This window comes from Puma concolor, chromosome B3 (genome assembly GCF_028749965.1).
Source record: "Puma concolor isolate L17-30 chromosome B3, mPumCon1.1.hap2, whole genome shotgun sequence".
NCBI lineage: Eukaryota > Metazoa > Chordata > Mammalia > Carnivora > Felidae > Puma > Puma concolor.
This window is the reverse complement of record NC_141672.1, coordinates 50,133,005-50,153,822: the sequence shown is the minus strand read 5'-3', so window position 1 is coordinate 50,153,822 and position 20,818 is coordinate 50,133,005. Positions and strand designations below refer to the sequence as shown.

The following is a 20,818-nucleotide window of genomic DNA, read 5'->3' as shown; positions in this document are numbered from 1 at the left end:
TTTTCTTTATAGTATGCATTTGATGGAAGTAGAAATTGATACAAGTGTTGCTGCAACATATTAATATAGACAAATCTGGGCCTTAAGTCCCGAGTGCCCTATTTAGCTGGCTGTGTGACCTTGAGTAAGTCACAAGTTTCAATTTACTCATCTGTAAAGAATAATAGCTCTTGCCTCATAAAGGCAGTATGTGGCTGATATGAAAGCTTTGAGGGGCACCTGGGTGACTCAGCTGGTTAAGCATCCAGCTTTTGATTTCAGCTCAGGTTGTGATCTCACCATTGTGAGATCAAGCCCCACATTGGGCTCTGCACTGGGCATGGAGCGTGCTTGTGATTCTCCCTCCCTTTCTCTGTCTTCTCCCCTGCATGCTCTTGCTCTGTCAAATAAGTAAAAGCTTGAAAAGTAAATAAAACAAGGCTTGTGAGATGGGTCTGGTTTGGCCACCATTTTGCTTCTACGTTTCAGTATTCAGCTAGTGCCTCAATGTTCGTTCAGGTTAACTTTTATGACTATACTTGCATATATCTAACCAGTCACGAGCAGCTCAACTAAGAAAGTTTGAGTCACCCATAAAGATGGAAAAGTGAAACCAAGCCACTTCGGAAGCACCCACAATCTCAAGTAGGGCCTCGCCTGAGGTTAAGTCAGGATTCTAGAAGTAATTATGAACCATACTACAGGGTACAGAGACCCCAACCTGGCTGGTCCAGAAGTCCTCAATTCTATGACAGAAATGGAGTCCCAACGCTCAGATCTTCTTAAAATGCAGAATATGAAGAATATGGTGTTAGGTCTGGAGTGGGTACTGAGACTCTGCATTTGTAGAATGTGTTTAGTGCAGTATTTTTGATGCTTTTACTCTAAGGACCAATGGTAAACACATGGACACTGTTTAAAAGTTCAGGATGTATACAAAACAGCCATGTTTGCAAAATTATTTATTTACATCTTAAGCTCACATTAAAACCTTCCTAAGATAGAATGGCTAAGATGAAATATACAAAGTTGATATCAACACATACACAATTTTATTTCAAAAAGTTATCCTGTGGATGGCTTTTGATGAACTCTTTTTTTTCCTCCACAAAACCAGTGTTCCCTTAAATCATGGTGTGAAAGTGTCTTCTCATAATGTTAAATCATTCAAAAAAGCTGAGAAATAAAGAGCTAACTTTTATTATTAAACAGCTATCCATATGCCATGCAGTGTTTTCTGTTTTAGTCTATGAGATGTTCAAATAGGCCCTAACATGATAGAATAAGTTTTAAATATGGAATACTTTGGTTATTAGGTTTTGACTTGGCTTTTGGCCGAAATTGTCTCTCATTCCACTGAGTCGTCATAGGTAATCCATTCAAAACAAGACTTGCTCAATACTCTTACAAAGCACTTAGTCGTGCCTGGATTGGGAATACCTTTTAAGATGCTGACAAAAACAACACATTTTTTTTTTTTCTTCACTCAAGAAAAAAACCCACAAAAAATCATTCCTACATGTCAAAGTTGACCATAAAGTAGACTTTTTATTCATTCTTCCAGAAAAAAAAAAAAGTTCATCATAACAATACCTGACCTGGGTATTTGTACATTATTGAAACACTAGACCTGTAAGACCTCCTTTGATACCCTAAAAACTCATGATTTAGTGATCTATTTATGTAAAATATGCTTGAGATTAAATACATAAGCAATGCATTTGAAGCTCCTGGGAAGGATTCACATTTAAAATAGTTTTTAAAATCTGGGTTTTAAAAGAGTTTTAGAAAAATAAAATACTGTGATCAGTTCTACCCCTCCCTCTCTACTTTTCTCCCCTCACAATTTGAGCTTAAGAGTTCAGGCTCTAAGAAGCATAAGAAAGCAAAAATAGAACAATGTAGGCTTTGTTACACACATTTTCGTCTCAGTTAACATATCACAAAGGCAAACCTGATTTTCTTTCCTTGAAATGAAGATCCCATCTTCTGAAACTAACATAAATAACTGTTCAGAAATACAAAGAAAGTTTAACCAGTGCTTTTAATAAACAAGTGGCTAAATGCCTATAAAATAACGTGCTATTATAAATTGCCAGCTAAATTCCCACTCTAGTCTACAAAAATAAACTGCACAAATGTGAAAATTTAAGGTAACTATTTCTCATGTTGGTCTTGCAATTTTATAAGTGCAGTAAAGCAAGAAATGAATAAGCACCTAGATATTGACTGAGTCAACTTTCATTTGAGCAGCATTTTGATTTTTGGATAAAGGGGATTCTGAATGTTTTCTAAAACTTTCCAGAAAGTCCTATTTACATGCATTGTACAGCATTTTATATACATGTAAATACACATTGATGAGAAATTAACCTATGCTTTTCATAATGTAAAAAATACAACACATGTGATCATATGCTAAAGCCAGTAATTTGAGTAATTTGCTTGTTCAGTTTTGATAGCAATAACCTTAACTTGAATCATATTACATAAATATACCACAGATGCATAGTTTATTTATGACCTTAGTAGCCTAGGTCTATCCACAGTTTTAAGTGAAAAAGATTCTCTGTTAAAGCCTATGCCATACAAGTAGTTGGGGTTACTAGTAATGTCTGTACTGGGGAAGAAAGATTAAGGAAGGCGTGATAGCAGACATCAAATGTTTTGAAGGATAACTAAAGGGAAGAATTAAAATTAGTTATTTTTCCAGGGGGGTATTCATGACTTTCTGATAAGAGCTGTCCAGACATGAAAAGGTCTGTTTCATGAATGTCAATTCCAGTCCCACAAATGGCCATGCCTTGTCAGAGCTCTGGTAGTGAGGACTCCGGTGCTGGCAGTAGGCTGTCAGGTGGGACTAATAATAGATGGTTAGGCCACAAACCTATCTAAAGTTGCTTGATGCAAATTTTGTTAAAAAATTTTTTTTGTTTATTAGAGCACGAGTGCTTGCGCGCACAAGTCGGGGAAGGGCAGAGAGAGGGGAAGAATCCCAAGCAGGCCCATGCTGTCAGGGCAGAGCCCCACGAGGGGCTCCATCCCGTGAACTGTGAGATCATGACCTGAGTCAAGATCAAGAGTTGGATGCTTAACCCACTGAGCCACCCAGGTGCCCAAAGATTTTTTTTGTTCACTCTATATGACCTCTTAGGCGGTTTGCGTCATCTTTTGTTGCTGCCCATAAAGCAGTATGTGATTTTGCTGTTATTTGTCTTGTAAATTGATGGGCTTGGCCTTCCAGGAATGTATCAGAGTGAATTTTTCTCATCTAATTGCTGTCCTACAAAAACAAATAGCTAGTTAAGATGAGCTTTGTTAGTGTCTTACACATAGTAAGTCCTCCACCAATGCCTGACTAGCTGAAGTGGGCTAGAAGCAAAGATTTTACTTGGGGAAAATAAAAGTTACCTATTCTAAAATGTTGACTGTTCTAGAAAGTTCTGGTCTTGCGACTGAATGGAAAATCCTATTTGGCACTCCTTCACCTCAGAATGCATGCCAGTGCTTATCAGAGTTAAGAAATTCTTATGATCAGATTTGAGGTGTTAGGTTAAAATTTCCATACTTCCTATTCCTCTGTTAAACAAATAATAACTTCAAGTTAGGTTTTTAATGCTAAAATCAATGTTTTTCCCAAAAGAGTAAATTCAGTAAAAATGTAAAACTAAAAATCCTATGGCTCTAAATCTAAGACAAATAAGGTCACATGGCTTATGCATTTCAGATTCTTAAAGAGGCCCTACAGTGTTTCAGGAAGACCATTTAAAATATTGTTCCCTGAGTTCTTGAAGCAACCCTAAAAGTAAGTTGATGAACTCCAAGACTTTAGAGAGAGAGAAAACCACATGGTTTGCTTAACTCTCTTCTAAGAGTAACTGTTGAAAGTGGTTTGTGTTCAGTGCTTTCCTTATAGCTCAAATGCTATAAGAATGTGGCTTTATCCATTTCTTAGAAGATAAGCTCCCCAAATGAAACTTGTCAGAAGGAAAAAAAATGCTTAAAGAAAGTTGGGTTTTTTAAAGCAAGTACAGTTTTAACCTTAGTTAACAGTGCAGTTGAGTAAATCAGTTTTTAGTATCCATAATCCATCAGGAGTGGTAATACTGCCATAGGTGTTAGAAGGTCAAGTACATGGGCTCTGGCTCTTCTGTCCTCCGTGGTTATTGAGCTCAGGGTCTCTCACTAAAGAGCCAAAATTATTGGAAACAGAATGACTTCTCCATATTTAAATGTGTAAGAAGACAGACATTTGGTTTTCAAATAAAGATCAAAACAAACTCATCAGACCTAAAACTTAAAATACCTGGAATTTACACAAACATTTGTACGTAATATTGTTTTGTCTTTTAACTTATTCACAACTGGGGGTTTTAAGATTCTTGCGTTGTGTTCATATACCCACCTTTTTGGTGGCTATCAGGGTATGTCTTTAAAATTCAAAACTGGGGAATAATTTAAACAGTGAAATATGTGACTATTTGCAGCTTCCATTAGAGTCTCTTTAGAAAAACTAATTACAGTGAATGGAGAGTACAGTTCTGTTGCTGGCAGTTTTAGGTTGAGCTGAACTTTAAACCAGTAAAGGTTTAAAAAAAAAAAACAAGGTTGAGAGAACCTACTGAAATGTTCCATCCATTTCAGTAAAGTGCACAAATGAGTGTATCCTTTGGCTTGGCTATGACCTCAAGGGAGGTGTAGAAGTCAGTGGTGCTGGTGCCAGATTCCTGACTATATTACTGAGGCTGGCAATCTTCTCTTCTAGGAGGTAATTTTTCTTTTCTGCTGTTTTTTGTCGCTGTTCAGTCATTTCCAGAGCTCTCAACAACTGGGCATTTTCAACATACAAATCCTTCACCATCGCATCTGCTTTAGTATTCTTGCACAGCTAGAAACAGAAACCAGAAACATTTTGACTCCATTTCTGTAACTGTCTTAAGTTTAAGGTCTGACATTAGGACAGTTGTTCATAAAGGCAAATGACTTATATTATATTCTTTTATTTAACAATACAGGTTTAACATCAGACGTGGCATCAGGGATACAGGCAGAGCACATCCACTTTTTCCAAGCTGTTTCTTTGCATAAAGTTTGTAGAAGCCACTAATAAAAGAACAGATTGATATTTGAAAGCTCAAAAAATGAAAGTTTTCCCACCGAAGTAAATTAGGTGTTACTGCTTTTTCTTTCTCTAAAAATAGCAAAATACTTTCATAACTTCTGAGGTTTAGGGTGTGAACTTTAACTCTGTTCTTAACAGATGCTTGAGTTTCCTTCCCATTCATAGCTATAACCTACTGATTATTTTAAAAATTGGTTCATGTATTATAATACAGAGGTAAGATCTGGGCAGCTCCTTTTCCTTAACTCTTCCTCTTTTACATAGAACTTGTCAGAAGATAGACTTTAATTTTTATGGTTAAAATATATAGTCAAGGGATGGGAAAACTTGTCAGTGGCCTTGCGATAATTTTATTTTGGTTCCTATTACATGTATTCCAACCCTCCCTTCCCTCATTACACCTCATTTTACAGGCAGTTTTAACCAGGGCATCTAAAAGTATAGAGGTTTCAGGGGGAAAAAGAACAACGGAGAGTGGCTAATTTATTAGCATTGCAAAGGGCAATGATAAAGACGGTAACACCTGAAGCCTGGAATCTAGATGACGGGCAAGTGTAACATACTAACCTACTCTATTGAGTTGTTCTAAGGAAACATTCATCCCTTCTTCTCTCCCTTCCTTCCTGCCGTTTACAAAACACTCCTGGCTCTTCATCCTAAGACCCTCTACTGCCCACCCCTCCCTATTTCTCCTGTTTCTTCTCCTACTCCTCTCAGGACACTATGATCTGTTAATGCCAAAATATTTGTAGATGTCCACACACATGTTGTAACTGCATGATGTTCCCGTAGCCTAGAATGCCCTTCTCACACTTCTTCACCTGTTCAAATCTTACTCAGCTGTCAATACTTGAAGAGGCCTTCAGGAAACTTTCTTTAAACCATGGAGTTAGATCAAGTATTCTTCCCTGTGTTCCCCTCTGCTGAAAATAGAGTGGATCGGATTTTCTTTGTTTAAAATTACCACCTTGCCAAATGCTTAATACCTTGTATGTGAACTACGCTCCCCATTGGCAGGATTTTGTTCACTGTCATATCTCTAGCACTGAGAAAAGGACATGGCATGTAGTAACTATGTTTTGAATAAGTGAATGATCACAGGGTTGAATAAATGCTTATTGTGTAAGACTTTTTCTTTCCATTTTGTGATTAAGATATTGGGAAAAGAAAAGTTGCTAATTCTCCATTAAGACCTTCTCTTGGTATTATTATTCTTAAGTTTTATGTGTCTAGAAAACCAGGTGGGACGATTTCTGCCCCCACCTCCCCAGGTCTTAATCTCAGTTTCCAAAGTAGCTATAAATCTTTACTATAGAGTGGTCCTTTTTTGCATGTCTCTTCAGTGGTTACACAAACACTTTCTAAACCCAGGCCACACCTGCCACCAGCAGGTCAGGGTCCCTATTCTAATTCAGAGCACAGCCTTTTGGGGTCTGGATATAGCCAGAAGACTTTTAGAAGTCGTCATAGCCGTCGCAAACAGCAAAGCTAAAATTCCATTTATTATCTCCCCATTTTTTACCAACATAAATTTTCTAGTCATTTAAATAGAATGTTTACTGTCTTGGGCAAATAAAAAAAATCTACAAAAGTTAAATTTGAGCCACGGAACTTCATTAGGAATGCATTAGGTCCAGATGAGTCTTAGCAAATGTACATTTTTAAAATTGTGGACAAACAGGCATTAGGAGAGCTCTGGAAAAATAATGTAGAATACAGATTTCATATTTTTGGAGTGGTATGGGGGACAGTGAATCCTAAGTCCTGCTATACGTTTGTAGTAGAATTTGCCTTTATTTGACAACAAAAATTAACACGTTAATGGCAATAAAGGAATGTAAAACTGGAGTTAAAAGTGGAATGTGGGGTGGGTGGGTGGAGAGGACCCGGGAGGCTCACTTGTTCTTTGAGCTGATTCACTTTATCCTGAAGAAGCCTTTTCACCAGTTTCAATTTCTGTTCAACTTCCATCATCCGTTCTTCCATGACAGTTACCAGTTGTTCCTGGTTTCCCTGAAGGGAAGAAAAAAATGTGTTGTCATTTGAAAAATATGCCATACCGAAAAGAAAGCCCTAGTAATTTATTTTTCCCACAAGATGCCTAGAGAAAGGACAGTAAATATGTGCCTTTGTAACGGGAGGGGTGGATTTCTGATGAAATGGGGGCTCTGAACACTGCATGGGTTGCACATTAGAAAAGTAATCCTATCAGAGAATCAAAGATTAAAAAAAAAAAAAAATCTTACCTGTGTTACTATCTTCCCCTGAGATAAAGCAAAATTCTTAAAACCCGTATTTTAGTACCTGTGTGCACTTCTTCTAGTAAAATAGTTTTCAATGGTAAATTAAAAATAAGGTTATCAACCTTCCATCTGTGACTTGGGCCTTGGCAATACTGTGGGTCTCTCAAGACCAAAACAAAACTGAGTTTATTCAGGATCACTTAGCATTTCCAGTCAGCTTGCAATTTGCGTGTCCATTTTTCCTGTGTAAAATGGCTGATTACTGTGAGGGTGTTACTGTTCCTTTCTTTATAATAACCGGCTTCTTCCTGCCAGTTATTGTTGTCATCTGTTTCCCAATTTGACTTGCCATTGTGAAGCAAACATCTGGATTGGAGGCTGGGTTTATCATAAAAAAAACTTAAGAATCTCCCCACAAACAACTCATAGATAAAACGAGAGGGAAGAAACAGCCAGGGCTTCTCTTCTCTTCACACAACAGTGATAGGTTAAGGAGTTATGTGGGTTTTGAAGAGAGTGTGAGTGCAGCCAGCTGCCCTCCCCGCAGGTCACGAAAATGTCCATGTAAGGAATTTCAGGTTTTGAAAGGTTCTTCAAGCATTAAGCAAAACTCAGGTGTTAATGGCTGATGGTATAACCCCTTTTAAAAGCACGGAGAATGACCAAACGTGAACTGGAAGCCAATGTTTGGATAAAGCAACAGCATTTATTGAGATATAAACAACTAAACCATGTGATTAGTTTGAAGACAACTGTAGTAGGTCAAAGTCTAATGCAGGAAGTAAATTTCAAGAAAGAAGCTTTGAGAACATTTAGCTTTAAAAAAAAAAACCTGTATTTTAAAAGATAGAATGGCTTTTTAAAGGTCAAACGTAAATGGAAGATGCCTGATTTCTACTTGCTTTAAAAAACAAAACAAAACAAAACATATAACTCGAAGAACATGGAGCATGGCCAGAGTGAGGAAAGAGGAAAAACAAAGGCAGTCATATATTTAAAATTTATTTTATTGTTTCATCAAAAAATTTTTTTCCTGTCAAAAAAGCATGATACATCTTATACAAAACAGTATAAATAACCCAAATTTTCTTCCAATTCCATATATAAAAGTAGTACCTCTTATTAAAAATAGTTACAGCATATGGAATGAGAAAATATATAGAATACATCCTTTCAAGAATCTCAAGTCCACATTCTTTAAATGGTATAAATAAAATGATTTGTAACAAGCTGAAATTTGTGAATTTGATTCACAAACTGTCATTTCTACGTTAATAAATAAGAGACCTAATACTGCAAAGGCTTAATAATAATATAATTTAAAAGAGCACTTGATTCCAAAATGTTTTCCAGCTTATGTCTCTGTGTGTGTGTGTGGGGGGGGGGGGGGCGGGTAGCATGTGCATCTGAGTAGCTGCCATGGTAAGAAATGTCATCAATAGCAGCCCAGTTTTCACAGGTGCCCAATCCTTCTGTAGGAATCTGCATGCACTGCTCGCTGCTCCGGTAGCAAGGCCTAGAGAAAGAAGGCAAGTGGTATACTTCACCCCATGTCAGGATCGTGTTTGGGGAGGAGTCTAAATTCACACATCTATAATGCAAACGATCTTTAAAAGCACACACATTAACACTACAATGCAAGCAAAGCAACACAGAGGCAGAAGAAACCACATCACACACAGAGGCGACGTGCAGATTCTAATAATGTTCTGTAATCTTAAAATTAGTGTCAGCTCAGGGGCCAGAAACAGGAGAGCCTGCAGTGGTATTCTAGAGACAGCAATAAGCAGTCCACTCTGCCATCTGGCTGGAGAAAAAAGTTTGTTTTTTTTTTTTTAGTACAAAAACCTCAACAGTCTTTGCAGCGCCTAGGTGGCTCAGTTGGTTGGGCGTCCGACTTTGGCTCAGATCATGATCTTGCAATCTGTAAGTTCAAGCCCCACGTCAGGCTCTGTGCTGACAGCTCAGAGCCTGGAACCTGCTTCAGAGTCTATGTCTCCCTCTGTCTCTGTACCTCCCCTGCTCATACTCTCTCTCTCTCAAAAATAAACATTAGAAAAAAATTAGGCAAAAACTGTGCTAAGGTTTTTTTAATCTTATCCTGAAGTAATTGGAGTAAAAGGATATTTTTTTATTTTTAAACGTTGGCAGGTGGGTCGGAAGAACATGTTTTGAAAACAGGGTGAATGAGAAAGCAATGGATACAATGTCTGTTAAAAACTGAGGTCAAGGTTTTATAACTCAATTCTGTAATGAATTACTGAAGTATCTTCGACAGCCCATCTACACAATTTTAATATTTGGAAACTGAAGCGGAATAGAGGAAGCTTCCAAAAACGTGGATTTTTAAAGCACAAAAGACAAAACTAATTGTAACCTTTTGTTTGAAAGGGCAGATGACAGAGGATATAATGACAAACCATAGATATATACTACGAGAAGAGGAAGACAGAACTGCTCCACTGTGTAATTGTAGTGCTAATTTGACTTTGCAAAGCCACTTTGAGACAATTAGGGAAAAGGAGTTGGGGAAATTCCTTATTAAATGTCCACTGAGAGACAGAAGATGAGCATCCAAACCAGAAAGGATTCATTTAAAATTATACAAATGAAGGAGTAATTTTAATTTTATTGGTTCTGAATAAACAAAATCGACAAGCAAAGCTGGACTATGAATGAAGCACTTAAAAGAACTATTTGAAAACCCAGCTTGTATCAGATTGTGTCTGTAAGAAGCTAGGATGATTCTAACTCAAAGGGAAGGGGAAAAAGATGTTGATTTTCTGAAAGAGTTTTTGAAACTAGATCATTTTAAAAAACATAGTTGACATTTTTCCTTTATGTCACTGACTCCACAAAGTCCCCACTTGTGAATTCTATGGAATTCAGCAGGTTGTACCCCTCAGGTACAGGAAAACCTAGGGGGCTGTGTTAGTACTGCGTATCCTAGAGGTGCACTTGAATTCTGTAATATTTCTGGCATCGGACAAATGTCAAGTCAAAAACTGTTAGGTCAGCTGTACACTGTGCTTAAGTGATCCTGATCCTTCGTCATGGATTACGAATGTGCAAAGGAGACCCAGAACACTTCAGCACCCAGCTTAGAAGCTGAGAGCTCAAAAGCATCACTGCAAAAAACCAAACCCAAACAACACTGCAGTTCCGTGGGTCTGTAAACACAGGTAAGGTGGGACTCTTCAACAGACACATAAGTTCTTAATCTCCACCTCTGCATGGGTAGAACTTCCCAACAGACCGGTCAAATTAGGTGATCTGAGTTTACTGTGAGGGAAAACAGCCTCGTACCTGCGGCGTGTTGGTTTCGGAGGTCCTGTTTTCAAGTTCCTCCTGCAGGCACTGGTTTATCCTTTCTGCCTGCAGCAGCTGCTGTTGAAGCTGCAGAAACTGCTCCCTGGGCACCGTCGGACAGGCTTGCTGCTGGCGCAGCTGGAGATCCCACGTGGGAGGGGATGGGCTAAGCATCACAGTGGACCTCAGGTGCTGCATCTGGAGGACAGAGGCGGAGCCCTGGTCAGCCGCAGTGCCTTCAAGCACAGAGCTGCCCTTGCAAATGTCAAGCAGAGGGAACGAAGCTGATGAATTCATTAATGGCCTCTCAGACCCACTGATCACTTGAACACAGGACAGTACGTGACTTGAGTAAGAAGTGAATAATGGGAAGGGTCATTTTCCTTAGGAGACAATATAGTTAAGAAGTAGGATTTCTTAAAAGTTTTAGACTTAAAAGATGTACTTCCTCACTCACGATGGAGCTACATGATATAAGTCATGTGTCTGAATTCTACTTCATTGTTTCTGGCACTAGAACTTTTAATTATGCCTGTTTAAGAAAACAGCGGGGCACCTGGGTGGCTCAGTCGGTTAAGCATCCGACTTTGGCTCAGGTCATGATCTCACAGTCCATGAGTTTGAGCCCCACGTCAGGCTCTGTGCTGACAGCTCAGAGCCTGGAGCCTGCTTTGGATTCTGTGTCTCCCTCTCTGCGCTGCTCATGTTCTCTCTCTGTCTCAAAAATAAAAGCATTAAAAAATAAAAATAAAGACACAAGTTGGGGTAAGCAAAGGGGAGAAAGTGGTTCAGCTTTAGGGTTTTGCCACTTTACTTACCATTCATAAAGACTCTTAAAAGCAAATGTTCAATGACTATTTTCCAGGTTAGCAACTGAGTCAAAGAAACTCCTATCCAAAATTATTTTAACCTATTCTGTCAATGTTCAACTCTTAAATGGCACTGTAAGATAAGCAATTCGGGGACAGAGGGTGATATAGAAATACTTGTTCAAGACCGTAAGACGATGTGTGTATCACATGCCGAAGCTGGGGAGAGGAAAAGGAAGGAGAATGCACACTGCATGTGGCCAGTGAAGCATAGCACTCCACATCTGTCAATACATTCAGCGGACTGAGGACTCAACAGAAGGCATGCAATGAAGACGACCAAGTACCAAACTCAAGAAGAAGCACCTCAAGGCTTCTGAGAGGGGAAATAGACCCTCTAAGACACGACTATAACTAAACATTTACCATGAAACTTCAGAGCCACTATCCATTTCCTTCAAGCTAAAGTTCTGAGGTGGGAGATTACCCGTTTTGAAATATTTCTAGTTACAGATTTAGAAAACCCACCATTTTATTTTCAGGAATAAAGAATAGGGAGAGTTACGATCCCATAATTTTCTATCAGCAGGATGAGTTTCTTCACATATATCTTTACATACTGAGGAAAATCCTGGCCTAAATGTAAACAGACATATGCCACAGTTAAAGCAAACTGAAAATGAATACTGGCTCTTACCTAAATATGTATTAACTGTTACAGTCAGTAGAAATGATTACATGAACAGGGAGTCTAATGAGAGGTCTCCATGCTATGAAATTGATTGAAAGAGAATGTTCTACCTTCACACACTATCTCAGGCAGAGAACTGCACCCTTCTCTGCTAGTTCCAACCACAGAGTTCTAGGTACAGGTTAGCCACAGACAAAACAAAAACAAAAGAAAATTACAGGAGTCATAAAGAGAGGAAGAAAAGTATGAGTTACAAAAAGAGAACAGTTAAAACTGGGTATATTATATACCTGAATAGGTGTGCTCAAGTCAGAAAGAACTTACAAAAACACCAACATTTACATTTCTCCGTGTATAAACTTTAAAATATCTTATGACTCTGATCCTGCAACTGCAATGTGAGTTTGGGAACTTACCACATTTTCCTCCACCTACCCCACTACAATTATTTAGAAGATTCCAGGTCCAGCATGGGTGGATCTGATGTTAAATACTTGGTTTTACAGTTTATATTCTGCATCTCCAAATGGCAATTTTCTCGTTTGAGTGTTTGAAAACTGTTGGCTACCGGAGGTACCCAGTGGACTTGAGAAGTGCTGATATGGACTGGAACCCCTTTTTTGAATGTTCAAAATGAACTGTTTATAGAACACCGCCTCATGCAGTTCAAAGAGCCCCAGACTGTGACTCAGATTCTTCTATTTCCTAGTCTAGTGATGTGGGAGCATGCCCTGGAGCATGGATATGTATTGTATTACATCAGCGACTTTTAAACTGGCATAGAAAGATGAGGAGAGATGCCTTCCCTCAAGGGAGTGCCTACATCAGATTAGAAAGCTTTCCTGAAATTCCTTGATCTTAAAAATTCTGAAAAATAATGAAGGGAAATTGCTTATGATGGCTAATCATATCAAGGGGGTTTAGGAAGAGATGGGGGTTTCTGAGGACGGCTCGAGCAGGTGGGAGAAGAATTGGCCTGTTAGCAGAACATTCGGAGAGGATCTGCCACTGCCTAAGTATATACCCTGTTACTTATCAATTTGGTACTAGAGAGGTGGGGCTTAGCTTCAGCTATCTTACTCCTCACAATATATAATTATTTCATCAGAAAGCATGTCTATATCTAAACATAGCCTGTAGCTTGGGCTTTTGAACACACTTATTATATGCTATTTATAGTTTAATCTCCCTATTAGTGGATAAATCAGAGAACATAGGATTGGCAGAAACCTCAGTGGTCATTTAAATGTCAGTGTGACGTATTTGCCCATATTTCGCCAGATTTCGTAAAAATCATCCATTTAAAATTACCTTGGCATGTCCAATTTCTTAAAAGAAAATATTTAAATCTCTCTCATCCTAAAATCCAAAATCCTAAAATCCAAAAAAATATCTGTTTTTAAGATATTTGTACTCGTAGTAGTTTTTAAGAGCACAAAGACATTTTTTACCCATGCCTCTCTACCTGAGATAAATTTTGTAGTACACTACGTGATATTTTCATCTACCCAAAGCAAAATATCTCTGTGAAGTTTTTACTTACTATAGAGGATCTGTACGGATGTTGTCTTACATCCTGTAATTGTACTTAGTAATCAGAAAGCAATCTGGTAGACTGGATACTCAATGTCCGAGCTGACAAGTCTTACAACTCCATTTTTATATTTAACAGATGTACCTCTCCCGAGGCAGTGCTGAATTACAAATTTGTAATAAACCATGACAGCACGTGAACATTAAACTTCTACATGCTGATATTCCCAAATTCCTAACCCAAGAGGCTGTTAGCAATCCATCTATAAAACACTACGTATGACACGGGAGGTATAGGGAAACCGTTACAATCACAGCAGTGGTGGGGAGCTCTGAGCCAGTATCAGAGTCCCCGCCCCCTGAATTTGTTGAGGTATGGGTCCTTGCATTTTAGGATTACCCACATTATTCCTTCCTCTGTGAAGCAGTGTAAATTCCGGTGACTGTAATGAGCAAAAATGTCTATCAAACTTGGTAAGACAGACCAAAGAATTCAGCTTGGCAGCATACTTTTCCAGTTTTTCTTGTAATAGGAATTCATGCTATGCTTCTCTCTCTCAACAAACGGCACATTCGTGGATTAAAATATTCTTCAGAGCTGAGGCCCTTTGCTTAAAAACTCACCTCCATTAGCTGCTCATCCAGTTTTACTTGTTTCTTTTTCAGGCCTTCATTTTCCAAATGAATTGTTTCTAACTCTCTTTCAAGGGAATTCATCTGACTGACCTGCTAAAAAAAAAAAAAAAAAAAAAAAAAAAAACCCAAAAATTTCCTTTACAAACAAACACTTGAGTTGCTCTTCTTTATTTTGACAAATTCATGCTAGTCAGAAATCTCACCCCTTGGAAGAAAGCAAAGATCATTCAGCAAAGGAAAACAGCACTATGATTCAGTGCATCAATTATATTTAGTCTACTTTTTGATCATCACTGCTTACATAGAACAGATTCCGTGAGGCACCTGGCTTGCAAACTGTAGTGTCACTCACTGTAAGAAACACACCCAGGACATAAACTCACACCCATAAGTACATATATACGCATCATCAGTTATAAGTACATATCACTGAAAGAAAATTTCATGAAATACTTATCCTTACCATGAACCATGTACTCTGATATTTTCCAGCACATTTTATTAATAAAAAAGGTAGAAGTTTTCACTACATCACTTTCATGATCCTCCACGATGGATCGGTGGGGAAAACACTGTCTTAAGGCAAAGTTTAAGTCGGGTTTAAAACAGAGTACATAAAACCTGCTTTATATAACTCCTTTCTCAATTTTAAAGACTAAATTTGAAGACTTTATGAGTATCCATTTTTGGAATTCTCCATTGCAGGAAGAATCTAATGAGCTACCTGACCCAGGAATTCGGAATATTGCTAAGTAGAAATACAGGACACTTCTATAGAAGGCTGATTTTGGTTTCTATCAAAAACAGCTGAGGAGAGTAGCAAGAATTTTTGAACAGAAGAGTAATCTTTTCAAGTAAAACCTATCATTAGACTCTTCTCTCAGTGAGCAGCTGGATGAAACCCTTTATCTTTCTGAAAAATGTACTTGAATGTACCTAAAATTAAATGGCATTTTGGCTTTAGAGCACAAACCAGTCTTCTTACCACCTATGGTCATAACTTTCACAAACTTAAAATTTTCATAACATTTTTGTGACAGAAACAAATGATTGTTCATCATTCTTCCCAGATTTTTACACAAACCATAATTTTCAGAAGAGAAAGGTAACAGTGACCACTCTGAGTTTTGGTTGGGAAGAAGGAAGAAAGAAAAACAAGGGACAAGAACTCCCAGGGTAGCACTGGTCTTAGATCTCTTACTTCAGGGAACCAAGTACAGAAAGCAAAAGTTGCTCTAGAGACTTAACCACATGGTAGCCCCCCTCCAACATGGTCCCTACTGATGTCCACCCATGGTGTTCACACCCTTGGTCTGTGTGACCAACTGAAGACAGCAGAAATGATGGTGTGTCCCTTCCAAGGATTAGCTTATAAAAGGCACTACAGCTTTTTATAGTGATCTTTTGGAATTTTTCTCTCTCTCTCTCTCTCCTCTCACTCACTGCCATGTCCTGAGAAAAGGCCCCGGTGGTGAGGACCTGAGGCCTCTGGTAATCAGCCAGCAAGAAACAGAGCCTCTTCCTGTAATATTACTGAACTTGGACGTGGATCTTCTAGTACCAGTGAAGCCTTCAGATAAATGTAGTCCCAGCTGATAGCTGGACCACAACCTCATGAGAGACCCTGAGCCAGAACCACTCAGCTAAGCTGCTTCTGAATTCCCGGCCCACAGAAAAGGAGACAACAAATGTTTGTTCTTTTAATTTGTTGCACAGCAATAGATAACTAACACAGACCATATGAAGATGTTCCTGATATTCAGGATATATATATTTTAAGGTATATCTATTTTGCTAACTTAAAAGGGCTGTGGGGCACTCAGTTGGTTGAGCGTCTGACTATGGCTCAGGTTATGATCTCGCGGTTCATGGGTTCTGTGCTGACACACATTGGGCTCTGTGCTGACAGCTCAGAGCCTGGAGCCTGCTTTGGGTTCTATGTCTCCCTCTCTGCCCCTTCGCCATGTGTGCTCGGTCTCTGTCTCTCAAAGGTAAATAAATACTAGAAAAAAATTAAAAGGGCTGTAATACTGCTAAAGATGATTAACCATCTTCATTATGAATGCTTAAAGTTAACTGCTCCTTTGCAACCACCACTCAATCATAAAGAACTATAATACTATTTGACCAGATTACAAAAACATACATATAAGGAAGAACCAAAATATACCATTGTGATCACTTCCTTGGAAGCATGCAGGGAAAGAAACATACACTTAGGGACACATCACAGTAAGGACGTTGACACATATAAACTCTCAAAACTCACCTTCCTATTAGTAGGTGATCGTTCCTTTTGAAACTGTTCACACTCTCTCTTTAAGCTCAACTTCTCTTGCTCTGTAGGCCTCACCGTACCTGATGAGTTTAGATGTTTTTGGTGCTTAGGGGGAAGAAGGTTTGATTCCAGTTGACGGACCTAATAACAACATATGTAAGAGGAAGAAATGTTAAGATAGTCATCCAGTGAGGAAGAAAAACAAAAAAAGAACATAAGGAAAGTTTTTATTCAGTACTTGGGTTCTGTTGTATTAAAAACACTTTTTTTTCCCAGTCAAGTCTGCCAATTTTTTTTTACTTTTGTTAATGTTTCTTTATATTTGAGAGAGTGAGGGGCGGGGGGCAGAGAGAGGGAGACACAGAATCTCAAGCAGGCTCCAGGCTCCGAGCTGTCAGCACAGAGCCCGACATGGGGCTCGAACTCACAAACTGCGAGATCATGACCTGAGCCAAAGTTGGACATTTAACCGACTGAGCCACTCAGACGCCCCAAGTCTGCCAATTCTTGAAGTCTGCTTTTTTTGGATTGCAAAAGATCCTTCTGGGTAAATCTGTTTTTAGTCTGGTTGGGTCTAAAAACCCAACACTATAAAGACCAGAGAATAGAGGACGTCTGGATCTACCAAATCACTGGGCGTCCACAGGGTGACGTGGCTATCAGGAAAACAGACATAGTCCTAGGCACTTGCTCTCTGACATGAGCATGGCTTTTAGGAGTCAGTGAGGTGACAGTCCCATCAATTTTATATTGGACTGTCCACACCTGAAACCATGTATCCACACCAACAAGTTCCATGAGGACAGCGACCAGGTCTGCCTTGTTCAACGCTATAACTTTAGCAATAGCAGAGTTTCTGGCACAGAGCAGGTGTTCTAAATCGCTATCTGTGGCTCTTCAGAGAGTTCTTCCTTAAGAGAAATGTTTAGGGGCGCCTGGGTGGCTCTGTCGGTTAAGCGTCCGACTTCGGCTCAGGTCATGATCTCGCGGTCCGTGGGTTCGAGTCCCGGGTCGGGCTCTGTGCTGACAGCTCAGAGCCTGGAGCCTGTTTCAGATCCTGCATTTCCCTCTTTTTCTGACCCTCCCCTGTTCATGCTCTCTCTCCCTCTCTGTCTCAAAAATAAATAAATGTTAAAAAAAAAAATTAAAAAAAAAAAGAGAAATGTTTAAGCATAGGTTAAGCATAGTTGGTCAACTACTTAGCAAAAGTAAAGACTATATATAAACATCAGTTTAGTGGTTGGAAAAGATCATCTTCAGAGACCATTCTAACCTTAAAAGGCTGAATCTTTAAAAAGGGGTACTTTTTCTCTTACAAGGAGTTAGCCCAAAAAGATGGAGTCCAATTTTGCCACTTTGTACTATCAGTCTTGACAGCTAGTCTATTTAAATGAAGAATACATAGTTACCATAATTCTCATGAGTCTGTATTGAAAGTCAAGATTAAAATCATTGATTTTAGTGTAGAACTGATTACACAAAATGAAACAAAATATTTTATAAACATATCAGGATAAAATTATTTGCAAGTAAATGATAAATTACGCATTCTTAAAGTAAGTCTGCCATAGCAGAATACTCAAATCCATACCCTAGACCCATTTCAGTCCTACCAAACATTCATTTTTATACCACACTATTTTCTTTTTTCTTTTTTTTTTTAATTTTTTTTTTTCAACGTTTATTTATTTTTGGGACAGAGAGAGACAGAGCATGAACGGGGGAGGGGCAGAGAGAGAGAGGGAGACACAGAATCGGAAACAGGCACCAGGCTCTGAGCCATCAGCCCAGAGCCCGACGCGGGGCTCGAACTCACGGACCGCGAGATCGTGACCTGGCTGAAGTCGGACGCTTAACCGACTGCGCCACCCAGGCGCCCCTCATTCTTCATATCTTCTAATGGGGGTGAGTGTATGTTGTGTGTGTGTGTGTATGTGTCTATATACACACATACATACCGTATTTGGGGGGTGTGACTTAAAAAAAGGTTTGGAAACTTCTTTGTTTAAAATGATCTTCGGCAAAATAGTCCCATCAAGGGGCACCTGGGTGGCGCAGTCGGTTAAGCGTCCGACTTCAGCCAGGTCACGATCTCGCGGTCCGGGAGTTCGAGCCCCGCGTCAGGCTCTGGGCTGATGGCTCGGAGCCTGGAGCCTGTTTCCGATTCTGTGTCTCCCTCTCTCTCTGCCCCTCCCCCGTTCATGCTCTGCCTCTCTCTGTCCCAAAAATAAATAAACGTTGAAAAAAAAATTTGAAAAAAGAAAAAAAAAAAAAAAATAGTTCCATCAAGTCTAACAGCAAAGATGACTGTAGGGCAAGTCGATTCTATATAGAACCCAAGTGCGTAGAGATTGGTGGCCTTAAAAATTGCTTCATACTTATCAAGTTAATGCTTTGAACCCAGATCACTATTCTTTTGGTTAACAGAACACAGAGGGAATTTCAAGATGCACTGCTAACTTGAAAGCTTTCACAAGCTAAACTCTTTCATTTTTCCCATATGCAATCATATCCTTTTTTAGAATCCAAAGCACATACTGTCCATGTAATTGAGCCCTGAACTCAGGAATATGCTTTATGCTACCAAAGTGATTTTTTGGATTCTGGAAAATGCTTTAAAAAAGGTAACAAGTAGGTAAGCCTTTTGTGTTTTAAGCTAAACCATGAAAAAGAAAAAGTTACAATCTCATTTTGAGAAAAATGTCAGCCCAGAAATAATTTTTTAAAATGGAAAGAACTATTTTTCTTTTAAAAAAAAATAAACAGGAGGTTCCTGGCTGGCTCAGTAGGTAGAGTGTGAGACTCTTGGTCTTAGGGTCATGAGTTGAGCCCCATGTTGGGCGTGGAGCCTGCTTAAAAATATGTGTGTGTGTGTAAAATAAAAAGTATCACCAAGATATAACTGGATTAAAATAACTGTCCTACTTTTATGGTAGGACAAAATCTTAATATCTCCACAAGGCTGACATCTATAATACCATTTCTAATTTATATAAGCACACAAAATAGCATTTTGATATATTAAAATGAGATACACTTTATATAACATCAAGAGTGTTTTTGTTACCGCAAAATAACTCAGCGTGGTCTCCTGACCTGCGCAACACAAAACGTAACCTTGTCACTATGCTTCCATTTATATGAAGTTCAGAAAAAGGCATCCCTAACCTATGGTGGCAGAGGGTCAAAAAGTGGTTCCCTTGTGGTTATCGACTGGAGGGGAGACATGAGAGCCTGCTGGGTGCTGGCAATATTCTATATTTTGAGATAGGAGGTGTTTACACAAATATAAATTTATGCACATACATAGGTATGGAAAATATACATGTGAACAACATAGGTTTGAACTGCACAAATCCACTTATGTGGAGATTTTTTTTTTTTTTGAGACAGTATTGTATTTTCTCTAGCTTTATTATAAGGATACAGTACATAATATATATAATACCTAAAATATGTGTTAATTGTTTATATTATTGGTAAGGCCTCCAGTAAACAGTAGGCCTAACTATTAGTAATTAAGTTTTGGAGGAGTCAGAAGTTTTAGGTGGATGTCTGACCGTACAGGGGGCCGGGGCTCCTAACCCCTGTGTCGTTCAGGGATCAACCATATATTTATGTAAACACACACATCCATAAAAATATTCAAGTTACAGACTTAAAATCTGTGCACTTAACTGTATAAAGTTATACCTCAATAAAAAAGAAATTACCTTGTCACCAGCATTCTGAAGTTGTTTATATAAAGACGTCACTTCTTGTTTCAAAGCCTCCTTTTCCTGCTGAGTCACTCGTAGGTCAGATTTAATCAGGGACATTTGCAGGTTCACATTCTGTAGGGTGTCTTCTAAACTCTGAACCTGCATCATGAGAAAAATCTTACACTGTGATGCAGATCCTCACGGTCTCACCTACAGCCTGTCCAGGAATGAATGAGCTAAGATAAGAGAATTCCAAGGTCCCTTATATTTACTATATCCAGCTTTTTTTTTTTTTAATTTTTTTTTTTCAACGTTTATTTATTTTTGGGACAGAGAGAGACAGAGCATGAACGGGGGAGGGGCAGAGAGAGAGGGAGACACAGAATCGGAAACAGGCTCCAGGCTCTGAGCCATCAGCCCAGAGCCCGACGCGGGGCTCGAACTCACGGACCGTGAGATCGTGACCTGGTTGAAGTCGGACGCTTAACCGACTGCGCCACCCAGGCGCCCCTATATC

General features: G+C 39.0%; 2 protein-coding genes across 4 annotated transcripts in view; one reads left to right on the top strand and one right to left on the bottom strand.

The window, feature by feature from the left end:
- The window catches only part of LOC147579966 (uncharacterized), a 78,519-nt gene that overhangs the window by 31,057 nt on the left and 26,644 nt on the right, over positions 1-20,818 (top strand). The window lies entirely within an intron of this gene.
- The window catches only part of NIN (ninein), a 101,154-nt gene continuing 81,260 nt past the window's right edge, over positions 925-20,818 (bottom strand). The window contains exons 26-32 of the mRNA XM_086708526.1: positions 20,255-20,460; positions 17,366-17,456; positions 16,592-16,741; positions 14,311-14,412; positions 10,651-10,851; positions 7,001-7,114; positions 925-4,867 (exon numbers count right to left, since the gene is read on the bottom strand). Coding sequence (XP_086564652.1) covers positions 4,658-4,867; positions 7,001-7,114; positions 10,651-10,851; positions 14,311-14,412; positions 16,592-16,741; positions 17,366-17,456; positions 20,255-20,460 — 1,074 coding nt within the window. The 3' untranslated portion in view covers positions 925-4,657. The remainder of the gene's footprint in view (positions 4,868-7,000; positions 7,115-10,650; positions 10,852-14,310; positions 14,413-16,591; positions 16,742-17,365; positions 17,457-20,254; positions 20,461-20,818) is intronic.